The following is a 17197-nucleotide window of genomic DNA, read 5'->3' on the forward strand; positions in this document are numbered from 1 at the left end:
GAAAGTTGTACATGGACTTCTTTATTAAAGCTCAGATCTCATTATACAAATTTCAGTTTTTCAGGAAAAAGCATGCAGTGGCTTGGTTTTGAGGCACAATACTAAAGAAAAAAGAGCCTTGTTCATTTATACAAAAAAAGAAAAACAAAAGAAAAACCAGAGTTGCATAAATCAAACTGAATACCATGTCATATTGCAATCCAACCCACTACTCATTTTAAATTTCATAGGTACTTGTATTTTCTTTTCAGCAGACACGTAAAATATACATGTTAAAAGGGGACAGGAGAGAGTTGTTAAGAACAAGGTGTGAAGTTAAGACGATGAATGAGTCCACCTTGCACTCAATAGTCTACTGAAACAAGAGGATTCTGTAATGAAACATACAAAGACAATAAATAGCTAAGCAAGTTATTCATTGTTACGACACTTCAAATCGTATCAACATCAAAGGTTCGAGTGCTGGGCAGAGTTTTCTTCCATTTTCACCCAAACAGACCTCTACGTACAGACAAGGCCCAGCACCATCTCTCAGGACCACGCCCAGGCTCTCAGGACCACGCCCAGGCTCTCAGACGAACACTTTCATCCCCTCTTTAGCTTAAAAAGATGGCTGCTGGCAGAAAATATGCAAAGATGGCCTGTCTCGTGAGGGCTCGAACTGCAGTGTGTGAGCTCGACTATCAATCACAGCAAGTTCATTCTCGAGTCCCTCTCGGTCATTCATTTAGGGCTCTTCCATTTAGCCCCAGAACACGCCACCCTGCTACACAGAAGAAAAACACCAAGGCCTTGAGGGTAAAAACAAGATGCAGTTAATGTGCAAAAGATACCCCTCCCCCCCATCCAGATGCACCTACAACCACAAAGGTGCCGAAACTAAGGCGAGCAGGAGGGGGATGAAGATACTGATTTACAACTAGACGTTCTTCCCCCACACTCTAAATGCAACGTCCGACTACTCTTCCTCAAAAAGCGAAACCGAGAGAGAGAAAAATAAACAAAAGAAATCAAGCAGCACATGTTAGTTGTCTCTCCACTGCAGGAGGATTGCTAAGCCTGTGTGCACATCCCTGAAACGAACAACAACAACAAATAAAGACATGGGAGACACGAAGGCCCAGGCGCAGGGTCCAGACAGCTCTCCCAGAATCACCTCCACAGAAGCTTGTCTGTGAAAGCAGATCAGAACAGCGCGATGGAAAACAGGAAGCAGAATGCGGCGTGCGGTTCTGAGCCCCTCGACCTCACTAGATTTGGCAAATAAGATGGGGGAGACGTTGGTCACATCATTAACAGGCGAGTTAGCTACTACCGTCAGCTTATGTATGCTTAAATGTTGCAGGTGATTTCAGAGAGAAAATGAACTGAATGGGAAGCAGAAAACGGGGCAGACGTGCGTCAAAGCAAAACAGACAAGGAAGGAGGGCGGGGCAGCGGAGAAGGGGCGGGGCTGGGTAGCAACAAAAGCAGCGTTGCTGGGAAACACATTAATATGACCATCTGTCAAAAAGCTGTGTCATGGTCCATGTGGACAGATGACCTGCTGGAAAACTGACCACTTGACATTTAGCATTTGCAGAAGAATAATAACTGGTCACAATGACTTAGTCTAACGCAGAGGGCTGATACCTGAAATAAACTATACCATCATTAAAAATCAATGATGAGCATATCAATAATAATAATAATAATAATAATAATAATAATAAAAGCCCCAGAAAATGAGGCAGTGTTGAAGTAGCGTGTTCGGGTGTGTGCTAATCACAGTACTGCCTGCCATCATAGGGAATGTTCTGTTCTTGGGGAGAGGAGGGGTGGGTTAGGGATTGTGGGGTGTGTGGCAACATTGGCGTGGTGGGAGGGGTAACAAGGGGGTGGGAGGAGTCAACAAGGTGGGAGGGGGTGGTGAGGGGGGCAGCTGTCCAGTGCAGCGTTCTACTCCCACTCCGTTGTGCCTGGTGGCTTGGACGTCAGGTCGTACATCACCCTGGAGATACCCGGGATCTTCTTTATCTCACTCACCATCTTTAGCACCACCTGCAGGTGAAAAAGAATACTACACGTCAAACATGAACCCTGCTGTTGGCAGGCACCTGGGCTGATTTCTGGACACAGTCTCCCCTCGGTCACCTCCGCTTGGCCGAAAGTAACACCTCAGGAGTCAAGGACGCTTTCTAAGGACCTGCTGTTTGTGTGATGGGTATCAATCATTATGAATTAGTAGACGCTACACTATTTGTAGAGAACTGTACATTATTACAGGGATTAAATGCGTGTGAATTAAATGAGTGTAGAAGAACAGCGACTGAGCACATGGGGTTAACTAATCTCATGAAGACGTAATCTGATGCAGGATCAGCTCCACTTATGAAAAAAATTTTTATACTGTTTTATAGGGTTTATATAGGGTTTATAGTGCAGATTTTATACATGCTCTGAAACTCTGAACAACACCGACTCTACTTGCCAAAACGCAGCAATTGTGAAGCGAAGGAGCCGGTGAAAGGAAACAAAAACCACGGAAACAACAAGAGCCCATTGGCGATGGCGGCGGTGCACGTAGCACGCAGCCGGGCAGCTAACCTCCTCAGGGATGTGGTTGTCGGGAGTGGCAGCGATGCCAGTCATGAAGTCGCTCGTGATGAATGTCCTGATGACGACGGAACGCCGGCAGGACGGCTGCTTCTGGAGCGGGTCACGGTCAAAGTGCAGCGGGACCAGGATGACTGGCATCTGGCTGATCTTCCCAGAGTACCCTGCGAATGCAACACGCACACAGCCATTAGCCACACACGTTACGTTTTGTTTGCGGTCTCTTCGCTGTTATGTAGGTTATTGTCCAAGCGGATTTTGCCTTGCAGAGTACATTAAAAACTGAAATATGGCAATTTCTATTTTAGGGATTTGACCCAAATACCGAAGCTTAAACCTCAGCAGATAACTTGAAGCAGCCTCAATGAGCAGCCATTCCAACAGCACCAAACACACAGGCCTGATCTCAGCTGAAGGTCCTGCACATGGGTTTATAACACCTTAACTGAGGCAGGTATTACTCAAATCTCTCCTGTGGTGATATGCACATCTGTATTATGAGCTTCTTAGACACGCGCCTCACTTGAACTAAATTAAGCGGGGCTTCTAAGAAGGACGAGTTTACCCTTTCTAAACTAAACGTAACCTTTATACAAAAGGTCGTTCATTAGTGTAACATTTCCACTCCCACACACTGTACACCATGCCAACAACAACTCATACCAGACTCCCTCAGGATAGTGTGGGCCACAAAGTCCGCCTGTCTGAGCGTGCTCAGAACACCAGTGGTCAGGAAGGTGGGCGTGATGTCAGTGGGAGGTTCCTTCACGTGTGACCCGAAGACGTACACAACTCTGGGAAGGGAAAGCCAGACCACCACCAAATTAGGTCATTACTACACCAATATTACTCAAACAGGATGCTGTAAAAAACAAAATCTCGGAAAAGGTGTGGGGGAGCAGAGGCGAGACAGGTGTTATTATAAACACTAAATGTTCATTTAACTCCGTTCTATTATTGGTCATGAAGAAGAAAACTACTTGGACAAAAACAAGAAGGATGGTGTGGGTAAAGTGAGCAAGTGTCTGTCAGCATCTGACATTATGATGCCATTACAGCCGTTAGTGCTCCTCTGTGCACACGCGGCGGGGCACACGCGGCGGGGCACGTGAGGTTACCTGTTGATGGAATGGCAGATGCGGGGGATGAGTCTGGCCAGGAACATGAGCGACTCCCAGTGAGGGGCCTCTTTGCTGCTCACGCCGCACACGTAGCTGTACGACCGCGAGTCGCCCTGCGCAGGACCACAAGCACAGCAGACGTGACCAAAATGTGGGGCACGTGTGAACAAAGCATTTCAGTAAATGAGAGCTTATCAGCTACGATGGCACAGGAAACTCCTCTTTCTTCTCCAAAATTACACTTGGCCCGTACAGCAGGCGCCATCTCTCCCTCTCCTGGTTTTTAAAGAAGACAAAGCCACTCAAGACAGGGGACATAGTACTTAAAACACTAGACTAAACAGACCACAGGGCTGCAGGCACCTCACATCTATCATACCACAGTCATCCCTAATGTTTTCCCTGGGAGACCAGGCTCTGAGCGTCAGGGTAAATTTAGCACTGTGCACTCCTGCAACAGGAAGTGTGGGGGCGGGAAAATCCATCTCGTAGCAGGGGGAGCAAAACTGCAACGTTTGGAGGGGAGGGGCCCCACTGTGGGCGGAGTTATACATTAACAACAGTGGCCAGTGTTGCAGAAGGAGGCAGCTAGTTGTGAGCTCCTGTCGACATTAACACCACCGGCATGCCCGCGAGTCGTCAGCACACCAAGTCACAATGGGGCTTCCTCTGGGTCAGCCTCAACCCGTCAGGGAGCCGCGCTATACGCCACGAGCCCTCACTCTCACCTGCGTTCTGCTGAGACAGGTCTACCAGGGAATCTACGCATTCCACCAGGGACTTTTCAGAACAGTTTTGCATTTTACAATTTACTGAGTAAAATCATTTTAGTCTCCGAGGCTGTTTTGAACCTTTGAACAGCACCAAATCCCCTTGCAGGAACAGTGGATGTAGGAACAGTGGGTGGACCACCCACGGCAAGATCAGTGTTAAATCACGCACAACGAGACACTGGAGCTTAAGGTCTGGTTAACGTACCAGCAGAGTCATGGTTTAAACTAGAACAAAGCCCTTCACATTTTTATCATAAACACTTTTAACATGCTCTGTGAAAAGACTTGTCTGACTTCTGGAGGAAGCAGCTGAGGATCAGACTGTTCTGGTGCCTGGCGGCAGGAACACACACACACACACACACACACACACACACACACACTGATGCTTCCTCACAGTTCCACTCTACTTCCAACACCAGCCATCAACATCCCACAACACAAACTGCACAAAGAGGGAGGAGATGACAGAGAAAGAGAGACCGACAGAGAGATGGACAGAGAGAAAAAGAGAGAGACATATACACACAGAGAGACAGACAGAGAGAGAGAGAGAGAGAGCGCGAGAAAGAGACAGACAGAGAGAGAGAAAGACACAGAGAGAGACAGAGAGAAAACCAGACAGACTGAAATATGCGCAGGATTTTGACGCATGCATCACGGCGACTGCGGTTAACCACCGTGCCAGAGACGATGGCGTGAGTGTGGACAGAGTGACTGAATTGGGCCGAGACAGAGTGGTTCACTCTGGAGAAGAGAGGCGTATCTGGTGAGGGGGGCCAGGCGGCTGGGCAGGAAGAAGCTAAACCAACAGCGACAAATACTAGTGGGAAAAGTAGGGAGAGGCGGCAACAGCCTCAGGCCGTGCGCACGAACGCCAGCTGAAATCAAAACCCAGCTCGGCAAGTGTAGGAGTTGCCTTCACCGAGAGGGTCTCTGTGGTGCTGCTCCAGGCCGTGACAGAAGCTCACCTGGACGCCTACAGTTTTGATTGGCAGCAGGAAGGCATTTAGTGAATGAAGGCTGGTGATCTGCATCAGTTTCTCCTCTTCCTCGTCAGATATGCACGACTTCACTCTCTGCAGTAGGGCATGAGGCTGCACGGGGGGGAAAACGCACGCAAACAAGATGATGAGCAAAAATGGCAGATGAAGCCTGTTGAGACGATTAAACTTCAGCCTCGTGGCCCAAGTACTCTTTGAAATACGGTCTAAGATACAACAGCAGCCTTATATGTCCATTACCTTTTTGACACTGGCGGAGAAGTCTGTGATGATCTTCAGGACGTTATTGGTCTCGGCGAAGTCCTTGCAGACGTACGGCTCATCGGCACAGATCACCCTGATGGCGAGGCCAGGCCCTGCAGGGGCAAAGTGCAGGAGCAGACGGGGTCAGGAGGTCATGAGCCGGAGCTTCTAGGACTAGCAGTGTTTCACAGAATGGCAGTTTAAGGGGTTCAAATAACTTGATACACGGAACTTGGGACTCCTCCCATCAGTGCTCAGGTACTTTTGTTATTTATAGCTTTTTGCAAGTATTTTGCAACACTTGTTAGAGTGGTGAGGGAGTGTGTAGCTCTCTCTGGTACTCACCAGGGAAGGGGTGTCGAGACACAATCTCCTCAGGCAACCCCAGCTCACGGCCCAGTGCCCGCACCTCATCCTTGTGGAAATCTTTCAGCGGCTCGATTACTTTCCCCTAGCAGCCGGCCATCGACACGCAAGCACGGAACATGGGGAGAGAGACGTGAGGAGGGAACACGCAACGTTGTACTCATCAGGAGGCACACGTGTGTGTGTGTGTGTGTCCCCTCAACAGGAAGCGTTCTGATGCGCGGCTGCTAAAAACTGCAGCGGGCCGTGATAGGCTGAGCTGGTGTTCGGGCCCACATGTTACTTTAAGATATTCTCTGTGCTCTCCAATGCCAACATTGAAATTGGACAAAGCAGCAGCTGCAGCCAAGTATAGCAGAACACCAGCCCAGAGAGCGAAGGCTTGAACGCCAACAGAAATAAACTGAAGAAACTGTGCCTGATCTGTGGGTGAACCATTACACCAGAATCATATACACCAAGTTTGTGCGTTACCCAGGGCATATTTCACCCTGCCGACCCCACTGGCTAGCATAAAGCCACACCCACAACGTAGAACGCATTGGCTGCATTTACACAGGCATGGAGCGAAAGTGATGGAGAATTTTACTCATGGTTGCACACTAATTCCATGTCTTGTCGAACTCTAATTCACTTCTAAGAAGTAACGTTTAAGCTGTTCGGGAGCATATGTAAAATAAATTTAAAAATGTGTGTGTAATATATATATATATATATATATATATATATATATATATATATATATATATATATATATATATATATATATATATATATATATATATATAAAACGAGCATTAACACCGTGAAATGTGCAGACAGCTACTACTCCGTGCCTGGGAGCTGCTAGCCGTGATTAGCGTGGCAGTACCTCGTCTCGGAGCTTGCGGATGAGCTCCGTGTCATTGTGATGCGTTTTGATGACCTCAGCTTTGCCGCTGGCCAGGTGTGAGGCGCTCTCGATCAGGTCGGGCCGGAGGGTGCCCTGGGCCAGGTACACCTCCTCTGGCTTCAGGTTCATCTCACCCAGGACCTCGTTCGCCACCTGGACTCCAGAAGTGAAACAAACTGGGTCATGTGTGGATCATGGGCATAAACAGGGACCTTCTAGTGGACTTAAGGATGTAAACTGTTCTCTTATTTAATCAATGATACTACCTACTCTAGCTATGTTGTATATCCCAGCTCAATACAATGCACAGACAGAATATGTCACATAGGCAAATCAATATTAAAGTCGATACAATATTGAGTGTTTTGCTGGTGTGGACACCGATCTGATGTTTATTAACCTGAAGGAGATCATACCAATTTACTCAACAATCCTCAACCTGATTTAATAATTAGAATTCTGATATTTCATTGGCTAGTTGCAGATTAAATAGGTGGTCAGTCAGTGCTGTGATTGGTGGAGCTCGCTGACACACCTTCACAAAAGTGTCACCAATGATCTTCCTCTTCTCCTCTGGATTGGTGGTCATGTTGAGCGTCTTGCTGATGCGCTTCCGGGGTGTGCGGTCCTCCTCGGAGATGGGCAACGTCGTGGTGCCATTGTAGAACGTGTGTGCTGCGTTTACCACTTTGAAGAGTGAAAGCAACACAGAAACGTCACTCCAAGGGTTGCACTCAAGGATGCCCAGTAATGACATTACTGAATGACATTAATGACATTCTGAATTACCATTAGCTGGTTATACCTCATATTTAAACCGGTAGTCAGCCTTTTAATTCCTTACACTTCAAGGACCCAATATTGGGTCTAGATTCTCATTGTTCTTGTTAGCAGGGATTCTGGACTGTAAACCTGGGGGCCCAATTCTCAGAACAGTTTAATAATAAAAAAAAAACTTGCCTCAACACTCCTGATTCAAGTCTTTTAAGGCTTGATGATTATTTAATGAGTAGTGATCTGGTGGATTAGGACAGGGTACTCCTGAAACAGGAGCTAAGAGTCTTCACTTGTAACTACAACCCTTTCACATTAGTACTAGTGTTATTACTGAATAATTCACCTTAGCTGCAGAAGAATTTTGAGTGTATTATCAACATGAATCGGCAAGAGTCAAGAGCTTGAGTCCTTCTGACTCCTCGTACCTTTGAGTTTGATACCCAGCTTGGTGAGAGCCTCTTCCACGCTCTGGCTTTCTCTCTTTCTCATGAAGCCGTTGTCGATGTGGACTGCGATTACCTGGTCCTGGTTCAGAGCCTTATTCAGCAAAGCAGTACATACTGTGGAGTCCACGCCGCCACTTAACAACACCTGCGCACACACACACACACACACACACACACACACACACCCAACAGCTAAAAAGGCCATTCACAGCAGATTCAATGTGCTGCATTTCACTGCTTAATAAAACCGAACACACACAGACACACACACACACCCTTGGTTCACACATGCTAAAAGCAGCCACTCTGACCGCAGATTCACACTGTCATTTACTCCACAAGTCACCAGGGTAACCACAATTTTAAGCACAGTAAATAGGACACAAGGCATGGCTTCATAGGATGGATCAAGCCTAAATCCAATATAGGCCTTCACGTCCTCTCCTGGGAGCAGGCCCAGTTTACAGAAGCTAAAGGAGGCAATCATGTAGCCTCAGGAACAAAAGCACTAATTAATTGGAGCTTTTAATTACTCGCCCTCACACCACATACATGCAATTTAACACACGCTCGCTCACACACAGACACACACAGTCTATTACCGAAGTCCCTGGATTACTCAGAAATGCGAGGAATTAAGAGGGATTAGTATGCTTATAATGATCTGATGTCAGCCTGAATATTCATGCATTTAAATTAGGAAATTAGATCTGAAAAGATTCCTATATACCACCCACAATCAGCACAATCTCCAAACCACAGCTCCCAGTCTAAAAAAAAATAAAAAAAATCACACACCAGCTCGTTAACTGAGGGTTTGCCCATGGCAGGGCAAACTAAGCCACACCCCCACTCACCAGGACTTTGGACTTGTCTACTTTGTCACAGATCTCGTGCACGCAGGCCAGCTGGCGGTTCTGCACGGTGAAGTTGCTGGTGCAGCCGGCGATCTCAAACAGGAAGTTGCGCAGCATGTCCATGCCCCGCTCTGTCAGATCCACTTCCGGGTGAAACTGAGTGCCATACAGCTTCTTCTGCTCGTTGGCGATGCCTGAGGCGATGAGGGGGACACGGTGCGTTATGCCCCCGGGGGACTGCACATCCCAGCGAGATCTCTGCCTGCTGCTGACACACCTGCTTCAACTCGTCCACGTTCATTCATCCTACCTGCAATGATGTTGCCGGACTGAGCGACCACTTTGAAGCCGTCTGCCACTTTATCCACGCTGTCGCCGTGAGTCAGCAGCACCATCTCTTCCTTCTGTAGTCCCCTACACACACAGCCCCAGTTCATCCACACTCAAACAGGCGTACTCCCTAGCCATCTTTTATTAAAGGCACCGGACAGCATGCGAGCGCGCCGCTAGGTGGCGCCATACCTGAAGAGTGAGCAGGAATTGTCTATTCCGATGCTGAACACACCATCTTCCCTCACACTCTTCCTGTGCACCGTGCCTCCAAACACTTTGTTCATCATCTGTTCCAGGCACAGAACAGTCAGTGAGACGTCGATCAATACCAGAACAAGAACTGCACAATACCCACTACAAACACTTGTGAGCAGCTGTACTCTCCTGTATGCTAACCAGTTTCTGATAATGGTTGGACAGTGACAGGACTGAAGTTTGTCCCTCACCTGCATGCCGTAGCAGATCCCCAGGACTGGCTTTCCGATGGTGAATATCGCGGGGTCAAACCACGGCGCATCTTCGGCATAGACGGAGTTAGGACCGCCCGATATAATGATGGCCCTGAGAACAGGGGTGCATGATTTAACCCAAGTGTGCACGCTACATCCAGCACTACCCAATAAGGTGGAAGCACTTGAAGACGCCCCCCCCCCAACAAAATGTATTTAAATACACAGAATTCAAAACTAGAACTTGTTTACAACACAGTGATTCATAACAAAGTAGGGCCAAACAGTGGTGAAAAAACAAAAACAAAAAACCCTTGACATTTGCAGCATATAATTACATGAAGAGAAATGTCAGGCGTGCGGTTGCCATTTAGTGCTGTAGAGTCAATCCAGCGCCTGTTCTCTGAGTTAGGACAACCAAGAAATAATGCTAGCGGCACAGACTGATGAAACGTATGATGCCCTTAAGCATGTTTCAATTTCCAGATTTTCATGAAGCAACAAGCAAGCAAGCAGGATTACCGTTGACACACTCCACCGTTTACGCCAAACCACCAGACCAGAGTGTGAGAACGTGCTTTTCCTTTGCAACATGTCCTCTCTTGAGGCATAAGAGAGACAATATTCGTATGTTTACTGGCACAGAGGAACTCCGGTGTGGTGGGGAGTCCTGCGTCTCAGCAGGCCTCCCGCTGTGCTTCAAATGAGCACTTCGACCACAAACATTAACGAGGCGCACTGTGATTGCGACTACACAGCCACCAATCAGCATGATGCAATTTGCATAATGCTAATTAGCGGCTACCTGCCTTCATTCGCTGCGAGTGACATTAGCTTTTGTGTTTTGACTTTCTTTAACACGCCACCCACCCTGTGGGTAGGGTGCGTGGGCTGTGAGGGGGGGCATGATGAGCAAAGGAATTCAAGGAGAAACAGTGACGCTATGGCTAAAAGTATGATACAGAAAATCATGTCACAGAAAGGAACACTGTGTCTTGAAGACAAATAAGGACCTAGCACAATGACACTTTAAAATGATGCAAATATTCCCCTACCAAAATGCTCCATGTTCAAGCAGAAGCGGGTGGGAAAACCGCAGCACAAAGGCTTGTGGGAGAATGTCCTTTTGCATGCATTTACATTTTGGTCCCGACTACACAAAGCCTTCTGCACAAATGTGACGCTAAGCTGCTGAATCAGATGATATAATTGGTTGACATGTTTAATAAGCAAGCCTGTGTGTTCAAGAACGATCATTAGCCAAATGTTTCGATAAACTGCACCAAGCCCACCAGCCCCAGGCGTGACTGGGCAGGAGAGAGAGGGCATACAGAGAAACATGCTCAGCGACACTTAGCAGCAGGGAAGACGTTTGTCAATCGCTGCCTGTAGAACATGGACATTTTAATACCATAATAGTGAAAAAATTGTCAATGGATAGAGGACAAAAGGCAAAAGCTCAACTTGTATGCGAGACAAGCAAATCTGGAACCATGTTTCACCAATGAAAAGGGGGGAAAAATTAGAATGAGGTTAATTCAATTACCTAATCCAATAACATGTGGATGGTAGCTTATCCTGACTAGAAATGCACCTCCGTCATATGCAAATGTGTTGGATCACGTACAGAAACTGGAATTTCATCTGAATCAAAGTTAAATCAGCACTCCTTCACGTTTGCCCATCGGGTTTCCAGCTTTTGTGTTGTCCGGCATCTTTTTCACTAATCTAGTACATGCGAATCCTGATCGCATGCTTTGGTTCCAGATGAAATGACAAACAAATGTCCAGTTTTAATGGAGCGGTTTGTATGTGAAAATTAACACAAATCAATAATCCATCTGAATCGTGCTAACTGTGCAAACACTAGTGACCTCTGCAACATGGCTCAGCACTGCTGCTTCACGGGTCCAGGGAGCCCAACCTGCAAGGAGTCTGCTGCTTCTCCTCATGCTTTGTGCAGTGCCCTCTGTAGCTACACACGTAGCTCGAATGCTGCTCAAGCCAATTCCGCCGCCGGGACTCACCTGAAGCCCTGTTCTCTGATGGCAAAGGCGGGTGTCTCCAGGGGCAGGATCTCCGATTGGACAAACAGCTCTCGCACCCTCCTGTCAATCACCTTCCCATACTGGGCCCCTGCGTCCAGGATCACCACTGCCCCATCGTAGTCGTGCAAGCCGTCTTTCGTCTCTCCGCCAATGTCCAGCTAGGGTGGAGGGGGGGGAGAAGAAAAAACACAAAACCTACATGGCTTAAAGCAGAAAGCAGTGACATTCATTACGCCTTGTGATGTAATTAGGAAACACGTCAGCCGCGTGCTACGAGACCTTGTGACTGCACACTACATGCCCCATCTGACCAACGCAAAACACAGCCACGTGAAGCTCAGAGAAACAGCAGGCACCTTGTGGCAGGAAGAAATGCACACACTGTGCCAGCCTGACCTCAGAGAGCCGCCAACCATGATGTTTCTACAATCAGCCCCCAAAACATGCTGCAAAGCACCATGCTGCATTCTTTTTCAAAACGGTCTCAGTCTCAGGTCACTGTGTGCGGTCTGATGTGTATGCTACCAGAATGCTTTTGCTGCAAGGTCTGAAGTAAGGAAATTCTGGCATATTTAAGATTTGAGCACTGGATTTAGTCATTATTAGTTTTAAACAGATTCCACTAAATTCTTCTGAAAGCATCTACTCTAAGGACAAAAAACAAACTAGCATACTTATAAAAGTGCATGTGACCAAAACACAACTAACTTAGCTAGTAGTTTACCAAGGCCAACGGAGGTATATTAGCAGGCACAATATTATCGTAAACCAGTTCATTCTAATTCAAGTTAACCAGGGATGAAGTAAAGTGTTACCACTGAGACTAGCCGTTTGCGTGTATAAAATCAGGTGTGGATCTAAATGAAGGCCCATGCAACTTAAACAGCACGAAAACATGCGGTAAACGGGTACTAAACCGATCATAAAGCAAATGCCCCGTCAGGAATGTGAAGATCGAAATTGCATCTCACCGTTGCTACACGGCTCACGTTAAATGTACAAGTCATTATATGTTATTATCCCTATAGTAGCTCTCTCCACGTGGTTACGCTGGATCCAACTTCCGCAGAAAAACAAGCCACTTGCTCGCACACACAAACGCTTCTGAAACTTTTTTAACCCCCGTGTCCAATCAACTAATCACCACGAAAGCCGCAACGAGCCGATATTAAATATGCAACATTTTTTCCCCATTTCCAAACAGAAGATGCATTTGAGACGGCGGTGGCCTGTGTCTCACACGCAGCCCTGAGGCGGAGGGGTCAGGCGGCGCGGAGCGGCCAACAACCGCGCTGCCGGTTCGGCTCCTGAGCGGCTACGGAACCCCGCATCGGGCCGAGCCACGCCGCTCCGTTTGAGGGCTGCGCCAAAGTGACACGCAAGTGTCTGGGGAAAAAATAAACGAAGCTTCATGCGTGCTTGACTCAACGTGTCACCGTCCAAATTACGGATGCGGTCAGGTTAGCCGGTTAGCTTAGCGGCGTAGCCTAGGCTGCGTTAGCTTAGCATGCTAACCGCCGTCTCCCTTCGGTATCTACGCGGCTCGGTTAGCTTAGCGTGCTAACCAGCTAACTCGCCTGCTAGACCCTCACAAAACTGCACTTCCAAGTTCGACCAAGACGCGTAACGGAACCGACCGGGTCCCCACAAGTGTTGGCATTATGAAATATGAGCTTTTTTGGGTTGTTCCCCCCCAGTACCGTGAACACGTTTTACCGAAATGTCAGAAGACACAAACATGAGCGAGACAACATCACCGGGCACGGCGTACACTAAGTTTCCCCCGCCGACACAGGCCGTGTCCCGCTAGCCGGGGCGGGGGAGCGACCACCCCGGTAACCGAGCCCCGCTCGGGCGGCACGCGGGCCACTACCGGCGCTCAAACAACAAACGACGGTGCACCAGAAATGCGCGTTTCCGTTCAGCGTTCGTAGTTGCCGTGGTTTGCAGGGCCGGCTCGCTGACCTTGGTATCCCCGTTGCACAGCGCCATGAATGCCTGAAGTGAACCCGACACCTCGGTGGTGGTGGTGGTGGTAGCTCCTCTCGGTTGGTCCGTGCTAGCTCCGTGGAGTCTGATCCGGTTTGGCGCGCCGACCTGCTCCGTCTGCGGTGCCCACCCGCTCTGCCTCCGCTGCGCCGCACGGACTAAGTAGCTCGCCTGCTGTCTGCGCTCGGTGTGCTCTCTAGGTCGGATGCTGACGATAATTTGTTACAAAAAAAAGAAAGGGAGTTTGAGGCCGAGTGAAGGGGAAAAAAGTTTGTGAATGATCAGAGAGAGGGAGTAGGTGCATTGAACAAGCTGGTTTGGGTTAAGTTACAGCACGCGACTGTAATATTTAATCCTGCATTCACAGTAATGTAACACAAGTCTTCATTTAAATAAGGTCGTGGGGCATTTGCTTCACACGACTTACTACCGCTCGGTTTCAACAGGCGCAAAGCATTTGTAACGTAGTGCAGGCTGTTTACTACTTTCTTTAAATGCGAACAACAATACAAAACAGAAAATTAAGATGGTCCCAAATATTGGGCACTGGCTACAGCTTGTGTCGACCTCGAGCAACACGGCAGTTCAATGAGTATTACATAATATAGCAGGTAATAAAAATAAACAAGGTAATAAATCTCTACTGAGATAACCTTGGTGTTAACCTTCCAGTTCTCAGTTTCTTTGTCCTAGTATTTTTTATTTTTTTACTTTTACCATTTTTCATATTCTTTTTGAGGTTACTATCCCTATTACCACTGTTGTTATCTGCAATGTGTCTATCACACTGTATGCTTGGCTCTCCACTACTTGTGTGTCTGCCTGGTTTTGGTTCTGTGTGCATTACATATGCCCCTGTGTATGATCCCTACTGGTCTCTCTCTGTGCTTTCCCTGCCGACATCTTGCACCCTGCTATTAAGTGCACATTTTACACCTTGGGTATTATCTGCTTTTACACACTCCTGCTTCCTGCATTTCTGCAGCCATGATTAGGATTTCTGCCCTGTCCTTTAGTCCTGCCACTGGATTGTCCTTTGTCAGCCACATCTCCCATCGATCAGTGGTGTATGCTGGGGCTTATCCTGCCATGGTTCCTCCTCTGCTTGGGTGTATTCATGGCGATTTCTCACCCTGGATAGTTGTGTGTACACTAGGCTGCATTCTCTCTCCTCCCAGCTGGTGTCTTTGGATGTTGGATCTTGGCTGGAACACCCCATACACTGAAAGGAGGTTCCCAGTCTTGAAATCTGGTAAAGACAGCAGATGTTGAAGACCAGGCTTCAGTCCCTGGGTCTGGCAAATGCAAAGCACCAGTAAGAGTCTGTGGGCAAGAATCCTAATGCTTCACTTCACCTTGCACTGAGACATGAATGAGAACATGAACCCAGAGCCCTGACAGGTGAGGTTGAACAGCACAGAACTAATGGAACACAGCTATAATGACACTGAGTAAGCACATCCCATAGGCATAGGTACAGTTCTCACAGGGGATCTGTACTTGGTTTTACTGGTCACCCTCTCCAAGACATGACGATTTAACCGCTCCCTCATGCTACTGCATCATCTGATATTGTGAGTGTACTTACTCCTGTAGTTTCCCAGTTGCAGAGACCTGAGTCTGAGAGAGAGCTACGATTCTCAATGAGAGCGATGAGTCTGAAAGATAGTTATGAGTCTCAATGAGAGTTGAGTCTGAGAGAGTTATGACTCTGAGTGAGACCTATGAGTCTGAGTGAGAAATATGGCTCTGTGTGAAAACTATGAGTCTGAGTGAGACCTTGAGAGTGAGAGTGAGATTACTAGGGGGCTGTGGTGCATACATGCCCAGCCCTAGCCCGGTGCCCGGGGAGCAGTAGGGGTTAAGTGCCTTGCTCAAGGGCACCTCAGTCATGGCCTCAGGCTTGGGAATCGAACCCACGACCCTCCAGTCACAAGACCAGTTCCCTACCACAAGACCATGACTGCCCCTATACTAAATACTAAGCCTGTTTGCACTAAGTCCACATGGCTCCCTGCAGTGCTCACACAGTTACTCATCTCTGGACAAAGATTCACATAGTACTCTATTAAATTATTTTCTTTACCAGAGAGTGCTCACACAATACAATGAAATCTCTTTTTCATGAGACACATTTTTAGAAGATGGTTCCCAAAGTCCTTGATGAATGTACGGATAATAAGGCCTGCTTTCAACAAAAGCCCAGGAAGGTGACATCTTTTTATTATTGTTGTTGAACCACACACAACATGTGTAAATACATGTAAATGCTGACATCTACACTGCAAGCTATATGTTATAGAATTCAGGCCAAGAAATGCTTTGCATGTCACCATAAATAGAATGTCACTTCACTCTGACCCCCACCCCCTTCTCTCTAGTGGGTACTCTCTCATTTCTGTGCTCACTAACTAGGGATTGTCCTGACACCGGTGTCCCCCTGTGAATTGTATAGCTATTTGAAAAGAAACTCACATACAGTGAAAATAAGTATTTGAACAACCTGCAAGTTCTCCCACTTAGAAATCATGGAGGGGTCTGAAATTTTCATGTTATGTCCACTGAGACCAGGCCCTTGGGCCCGGGACAAGAAAGTTTCATGTGCCTCACGCGCTGTCGATTCGCGAGGTCGTGCACCTCTCGAATTTTGTAACTTCGCGTTCGCCGTGCTTCAGCGCAATGAACAAAGTCATGTTTATAGGGTTCATATACCTTTACAAGGTGGAATTCAAGCACTTGTACGTCACTTTAAAGGTCCATTTCAATATTTTCCAGCATGTTAAACTTAATTAAGTTAAATATTTATACATATACTCGAAATGATTCGAAATAATTCGCTTTTTATCACATTATTTAATGGTTGTTTATTTTCAAATATTAACTTCTTCACGTTCTCTCGTGTTTCGTCCTGGAATTACAAGAGGCTCGTATTTGTTAACGTAATACAAGAGAACTGTTCAGTCAGATAGCTATTTGTTGTGAAACGAAGTAATTACAATTTCAAGTATTTTCAAGTACTTTAACCTAAATTCCAGCACTTTTCAAACCTGGAACACAATGCAACTTTAAAATTCATCAGGTAAATGTTTTTCCTTTCTTTTCTGCGCTCCAGATTTCTGTGTTTACTTTAACTATCCGCCACTGTATTTCTCGCTGTTGGGCGGGTACCAGCCGGTTAAGGTCGGTGGATCAAACCATTTTTCAGTGGGAGGCGGGGGTGTATGCACTTAATGGAAAATATGCAGATAGGTAAAAAACATATATATTTTAGCCATTGAGCTTATTTTGAGTACAAAATTTTACA

The 17197-nt window shown here is 47.1% G+C and overlaps 1 protein-coding gene across 2 annotated transcripts; it reads right to left on the reverse strand.

Moving 5' to 3' along the window:
- gmps (guanine monophosphate synthase) lies at positions 1-14223 on the reverse strand. Of its 2 annotated transcripts, none has more exons than XM_076994732.1 (16): positions 13870-14223; positions 11884-12062; positions 9854-9968; positions 9597-9694; positions 9385-9488; positions 9075-9268; positions 8197-8362; positions 7530-7681; positions 6974-7147; positions 6082-6187; positions 5734-5849; positions 5461-5586; positions 3714-3829; positions 3259-3389; positions 2587-2759; positions 1-2040 (listed from the first exon to the last, which is right to left on the reverse strand). In XM_076994732.1, exons 1-16 carry the CDS (start codon positions 13894-13896, stop codon positions 1939-1941), a joined length of 2079 nt encoding a protein of 692 aa, XP_076850847.1. In that variant the 5' UTR covers positions 13897-14223; the 3' UTR covers positions 1-1938. The 2 variants fall into 2 exon arrangements, with proteins under 2 accessions (XP_076850847.1, XP_076850846.1); XM_076994731.1 differs by lacking the exon at positions 13870-14223 and adding an exon at positions 12876-13656.
- Positions 14224-17197: the final 2974 nt, after the last annotated feature.

This window comes from Brachyhypopomus gauderio, chromosome 2 (assembly GCF_052324685.1).
Source record: "Brachyhypopomus gauderio isolate BG-103 chromosome 2, BGAUD_0.2, whole genome shotgun sequence".
Lineage (NCBI taxonomy): Eukaryota > Metazoa > Chordata > Actinopteri > Gymnotiformes > Hypopomidae > Brachyhypopomus > Brachyhypopomus gauderio.

Bases quoted from the DNA above. Each gene is read 5' to 3' on its own strand.
- gmps (XM_076994731.1), bottom strand. From the start codon at position 12,911: ATGACTTGTACATTTAACGTGAGCCGTGTAGCAACG. The intron at 12,063-12,875 runs GTGAGATGCAAT...CCTCCACCCTAG, and splicing joins ACGTGAGCCGTGTAGCAACG to CTGGACATTGGCGGAGAGAC. The intron at 5,850-6,081 runs GTGAGTACCAGA...TTGCCCCTGCAG, and splicing joins GTCTCGACACCCCTTCCCTG to GGCCTGGCCTCGCCATCAGG.